The 6,661-nt window shown below is 37.5% G+C and overlaps 1 protein-coding gene across 1 annotated transcript; it reads right to left on the reverse strand.

Annotated features, from left to right (window-relative positions):
- Positions 1-755: 755 nt before the first annotated feature.
- LOC100795770 (uncharacterized) lies at positions 756-6,420 on the reverse strand. The gene is made up of 3 exons (XM_006573572.4): positions 6,222-6,420; positions 3,655-5,503; positions 756-2,772 (listed from the first exon to the last, which is right to left on the reverse strand). The coding sequence occupies exons 1-3, from the start codon at positions 6,233-6,235 to the stop codon at positions 778-780; spliced, it is 3,858 nt and encodes a 1,285-aa protein (XP_006573635.1). The 5' UTR covers positions 6,236-6,420; the 3' UTR covers positions 756-777.
- Between the last annotated feature and the right edge of the window lie 241 nt (positions 6,421-6,661).

Below are 6,661 nucleotides of genomic sequence, written 5' to 3' on the forward strand. Positions count from 1 at the left end.
ATAATAAAAAAATTGTGGTTAAAGTACGGGCATCAGCGTTCAAGATGGAGCCCAGATAGGCAAGTAAACAACGCTATCCCTGTAATTTTATTTTATTTACTGGTCTGAAGCCAACTTTATTGAAACTGAAGACATTCAGAGCAAGCTCAAACACAAGAAAAATACGCATAAATGGGCCTAGTTGAGATCAAACTTTCTGTAACCACACCGATCCAGTCCAGAGTTTAGCGACGTACTTGCTGTAATCTAAAAGTTCAAAATTCCTGTATAGTTTCAAATATGCTAGAGGACTATAAAGCAAGTAATCTCACATCTATTGCTAGGCTATAGAGGACTACCAAGTACCAATAATTTCTCGTCTAGGAAAGCAACGGCTAGGAGCTCTCGTCAACCTAAAAAAATCCCATGTTATGAAAGATCGGGTGTTTTTCTTTCAATACTCAAAAGTCAAAACTAACCTCGTTAAATCTCAGACACCCCAAACAGCATTTTTCATGATCTTATGACAACACCTACTATACATCATCAAGTTCGGACCAACCACACCAAGCACTTGGTTTTCGTTATTTTACTTTCCCTTTACTATGCATAATTAATTATAGGATTTTCATGCACTAATTTTGTTAAAATAGTCAAAAAAAATTAGAATTGTTTACACTAACAGATGATAGTGAGTGTGCATGTGTGCAGATGAGGGCTTTATCCAGACCTTTGTTTTTCTTATTAACATAGGCCAGGAGTGGAGGCAAGAAAACTTGAAATAACTTTTTCAACTTATTAGCCTTCTTGAGAATTTGTCACAAGGGTTTGTGGACCTCTTACAAAAAAGCTGTCGAAATTATTTTCCACGGGACTAGACTTCATGGAAGTAACATTTTTTGGAACTAACAAGTGGAGTCCAGAAAAATGGTCACCCCAAATATCATATGTATACTCATTTGCAAGTCCTGTCTCTCGTGCTTGAACAGCTGTTTGGTTGTGAAGTTGGGATCCAGGAGCTCGAGCATGCAAGTTAACAGTAGATTTTGACCCCAAGGGAGATGGAAAAGTGCTTGCAGGAATGGGAGAAGTAGCACAAGGTTTCTGAACAGGTAAACTAGTAGCACTTCTTGAAGCTGAATGTGGTACTTGAGAAGACTTACTATTAGTGCACCTTTGTGTAGAAGCAGGCTTCAATATATTTGACACAGCAACAGCGGCAGAAGCTTGATCATTGGCAGAATGTTGGGTAGCCACCTGTGTCATTGAACTAGGAGCCTCAGGGGGTTGCTCCTCGTCCGGAGACATTGGCCAGTTACATTTAGGTGTAGCAGAGGGAGTAGGGGATAAAGGAGACGAGGGTGTAGAATTACCACTTTGACTACTTGAAACTTCAGACAATGCCGCTAATTTGGCACCGAGACTCTTCCTCTTTCTTCTTCTACCCTTCTCTTTACCAGTTTTGACCGTGAGATAACCCAACTGAGATGCTTTCATTGGGTCAGAGTTCTGAACTGCGGAGGATGACAATTTTCTTTCACTTTGAATATCCAATGCATGACTAGTCTGTTCATGATTTTCAGATTTGTGTGTCAACTGTTGAGATATTTCCAGTTCAGATGGATTGCCTTGGCCATAGGAATATTTGCCACTAGAGGCCTCCATTAGATGATTCATCTCACTAGCCATAGAGAGCTTACTCTTTCTCTGGTCATGATGTAGCATAGGGGTTTTCTCTGCACTTTTTATGGTGGTGTGGACCAAGTTATCATCACTCTTGCAAGAGAAATCCAAGAAGCCCAATGCAGTGGTTTGAGGAAATATGAAACAAAATATCAGAAATATTAAGGATGCAACAAGAATAAATCCAAGGGATTTCTTCAATCGCATCCAATACATGGATCTCTTGCAGCTACTTAGCATATAATAAGGGAAACTTGCTTTCATGGGTAACAGAAAAATACCAGTAGCCAAGACGAGTTCAAGATCTCGATGCACCACAGCTGCAGAAAAATCAGTTTGATATGATATCAGAAGTTTAGTTGATTCCCCAGGCTCAAGAGCAAAACCCTTACAAGAAAGAATCTTAAAACCATCCAACCCGCACTCTCTCCCAGAAACTCTGATACTTTTAACCTCCAATGGCAAGTCTCCAGTGTTTTTGGCATATAACTCTTTCACTAAATGTTGTGAACAGGCAGAACTTATCTCTTTCATGTGAAGTAAGGTATATGGAAGAGAAAAGTTGAGTGTCTTGGGCATTTTAAGATCAAAATCTACATTGTCAACATGCTCAGACCTCTCGAGCAAAACTAGAGAAAGCAACCCTCCATATCCCTTTAAAGGTATCCACTCAACACCTGAAAGATTGTTTCTTATCAATGCCGAACCACTCCACCCACATCGATCAGATGGATAAAAAATTATTGGCCCCAAAGTTACATGTTCATGAGGGTGCACATAAGCCTCTGTTAGTGCATTCTCTGGAATAGAGAATCCATACTTTTTTGGAGTAGCACCTTCATCTAGAACCAAATTACTAGATGAAGAAGGGAATAATAAATCATCTAAATCCCTACACTCATTAATTATTTCTCCTGAATTCAAGATAAGCTGCATCACCACTGGATGTTGACTGGGATTCTTTACAGTGATCCACTTAGAGACATAGCTTCCAACCTGAATCATCAAAAATAACACCTCACTGTCTTCAAGCACAGACATGCTACCCGTGACTCCCTGAGACTTCCAGTTTGCCAGAACCAGTTCATCTACATCTCTCGTCTCTAAAACCTTCAAATAAAAATTAGCAGAAAGACTTGACATTAATAGTTATTGGTGGAAATGAGTTTATCCACAGTGCCTAAATAATTTAAGGAAACAGTAAAATTATTTCCAATAATATTTGCTGTTGTACCACAGATGCATGTATACAGCAATTTGGGGAAAGACAAATGGCAATAAAAGTAGCAATGAAGGAAAAGTGGTAGAGGAGTAGGTTAGACAGAAAATTTCCATGCAATTCATAGGACAATTTCTGCAAACTATACAAGTTGATGAGACTCCAACTCCCGCAGTTGAGTCATCACTGAGATATCCTGCCATTTATTTGTATCAAAGACTGGGCAACATAGAAAAGAGAATAAGCTTGTTTATTTAATCAATATTTTGTCATGCCTGAAAAGTAACTAATTACATTGAAATTGTTTAAAACCTTTATATCCTAGAGCACCCTAGCCATTTTATTTCTCAACTCTCAAACCTGTCATACTTAAAGTTCTCAGGGATTGGATCTACAGATCAAAAAAGAAATTGAAAAATAAAAATAAAAGGCATATATTATTAATGCAGAAAATTAATTTTCATAAAAATTCCCCATGTCAACTAATTAACATGCAAAATGTAAGTATAGCTGACAATAATTGTCAAGTTCAGTATTTTATACAATAATATCCCAGAGGAAAAGCTATAAATTAGTTAAAGGAACATACTTCCAATGCATTTACAAATATGCCGCTAGATTCAGTAGAAATGTCCCATTGAATAAACAAATAAATAAAAAACAATATTCATTACTCAGTAGTTAGTAGTCTCAATTTTTGAGTTATAAATTAAAAACAGTTCATCAACCTGTGTTCAAACAGAATACAGACAGCGAGAACTGAATCAACTTACCTTGAGATTTGGCCGCAATTGCATGCTTCTGCCCATATACCCTGTTCTCCTACTGTCAAATTGGGTATGTTTGGACTTGCCTTCTACTTGATCAGATGAATGCATTTTCCTATGATGTTCAAAACAAATATATAAAATGTCCTCACATGGAATCTCAATCAGGGGACTAGTTGAGTCATTAGTAAGAATCAACAGTTTGCAGTTCTCTCGCAAGTTGGAGACTTTAGGTGCAAAGTCATGCAAATCCAAGTGCAGGTGACTACAGTAAATAATGCCAACTTGAGTCACAGTACCAGGGAAAAGCAGTAAACCTTCTTTGAACTTAATACGGAAAAGCTCAGTGTCAGAAACCTCCATGACTTTAACAAAACCTAAAACATACGGGGCATCATTCCTAAGAGAGATAGTGATAGCAATTTCACCACTATCACATGTGGCTAGACCCTCAAGAGTTGCTGAAATAAATATACCAACAGTATCACAAGCAGAATGACTATCTACTTCAGCTTCAATAGGAACCATAATAGTATCAGATGTGTCTTGTGAGGGCCTCAGTAAATGCAAACAAAATGCACCAAAGATTTTTCCCTCAAATCCAACCATAATATCCATCTCCATGAGATTTTCAGAGCCATGTGGAGCAATATCCCAATTCCTATGGGGCCTGATTGCTATCATTGGTGAATGACCACTATTCACAACCAATCGATCCTTAATAGTTGGGAAGAGCCAAGCATCAATAACCTGAAAGTCATTTATCCTACAAATTGCTTCAGTTTCAACAGAATTATGCCCTGAAGAAATTGATATCCAGGCAGTTATTTCTTTCACATAAAGGGTCTCATCAAAGGGATTGAACAATGAAAAATTCTTGCTCAGCCTTCCACCAGGAGAAATTTGCACACCTGATAAGGGCTGAATTCCAAAAGGACACTCAGTAGCATATCCTTTAGCTTCTACTATGAATCCACCGGAACTTGTCTGCAAAATCAGGCTAGCTGATGACAAGCCCAGACTTTTAGGGAAGAAAACAAAACAAATTAAAGCTGATTCACCAGGTCTTAGTGAAACATCACTGAAGTTACAAGGGTAGAACTGCAAGTCTGAGCTGAATGGCTCATAGAGGTTTAATATGCTATCATTGCATGTATTTGTCACAGTTAAAAAGGCTGCTGAAGAAGAATACAAGTATTTTTGTCCCCAGTCCAGCATAGTAGGGCCAATCCTTACATTGGGTGAGACAGAACCATCAAAAGAATTTGATTTGGAAACCTCAGAGTTCGTTGACCAAAAACGTGTTGTCTTCTGCTTAAGTGAAGAGCCTCCACAAGAAGAAATGTCATCTTTACAACCAACCTCGGTTGGAAGAGGTGGTATGCCATCCACTTCCTCTCTGGTGTTCAAAGAACATGAGACAACCCCTCCATTAAGTAACCTAAACACACCATGTTCAGCTGACCAGCTTTGGTTACTTGTTTGCCTGCCATCTTGAGGTAACTCTGCACAAAATGGACTGTTGTATTGACTGCCAGATTCTCCTAGAGAAGCTTCCTTTATAATTTTCTCTTTATGTGAAAGTCCAGACAACATTGATGGAAAGCAGAACGAATGACTTTTCGGACAGACATTTTCATAACTGTTATGGGGAGATGGAAACCCATAGCCTAAACTAGAGTCACTAACAGTAGCGTCTGAAGAACCCAAATCATAACTTCTCTCAAAAGATGCACAACCATCATAATCTGGTGGGTTTTGTATCCCATTCAAAGAGCACAGTCCATATCCAGCAAGCCAGAATAAGATGCACGACAGAACCACATAACAAGTGAATGTTTTGTGAAGCAATCCCCTAGTTGAAACCATAAATACAAGTTAGAAACTTTTATTCTTTTTCACCTCACAAATAAATTATGCGCAAACAAGGGTAGAGAATGCTTTCAGTGCAAATATAAATACATAAGAACAAATTTAACCGATTGCAATTAACCTGGCAGCATTTATTACAGATTCTTCACACGAGCTTCATGTGGTTCAAATTAGATTGATATCAAACAGCACATAATAAACAAACAAACAAACACATGCTACAGCAAGTAATATGAAGCAATGAATAAAATTCAGCCTTTGTAAGCTATAAATAGAGAAAAAGATAAGGATCCTTTGCGCGAAAAGTTTAAAACTTTAAATAGTTACGATACCATGCTAGAGCCAATAATCAATTTGACGAAAAATAAATAAACAAAAACGTAATAAACACTTAAACAGACCATTCTAAATCTAGCTTCCCCGAACCATTTACCCGAATTAAAAATAAAGTAGTAATAAGCAAATAAGTAAAACACCCACCCAGACACACACCACGTGCTTAACCTAAAACAATCACAGTACTCCCACTCAAGACTAAAAAAGGAAACAAACACCTATTCAAACCAAATGCAAAGAAGCGAAAAAATAGCCACAGGGAAGGAGTAAAAACCCAAACACAAATAGAAAAAAATAGAGAAAAGAAAGTGATCAAGTTCGAAAAAAGAGGAAAAGTGTGGAAAGGGAGGAAGAAGATAGCGTACCGGAGGCGGAACATGGAGAGTGAATGTGGCAGGGAGTGGGTTGATGATTAGGGTTTGACGGTGGAAGGAACAGAAAGTGGTGGGGAAGGGAAACCCATACGACACAACGTTAGAGGAAATTTTTTGGGATGTTCTTAGTGTCCACACAGACCCGATGAGTGGCTCCAGACAACTACTATGGAAATTGCAGACAGGGTGGTAAAGAAATCCCGGTTCAATAAATACACACACCATGTTTGAATTAAATAAAATAATATATCAATCATAATATTTTATCAAATGTTTAAAAATACACTTACTGAATTTAAACTATGTTTTATGGTATTCAATTATGTATTTTCAAATTTATTGATTCTTATGGTAATTATTTAAATAGTATATTTATAATTTTTCAGTAATTATTAATAACATAAAATGTACCAAAAAATAATATATAAAAT

This window comes from Glycine max, chromosome 1 (genome assembly GCF_000004515.6).
Source record: "Glycine max cultivar Williams 82 chromosome 1, Glycine_max_v4.0, whole genome shotgun sequence".
NCBI lineage: Eukaryota > Viridiplantae > Streptophyta > Magnoliopsida > Fabales > Fabaceae > Glycine > Glycine max.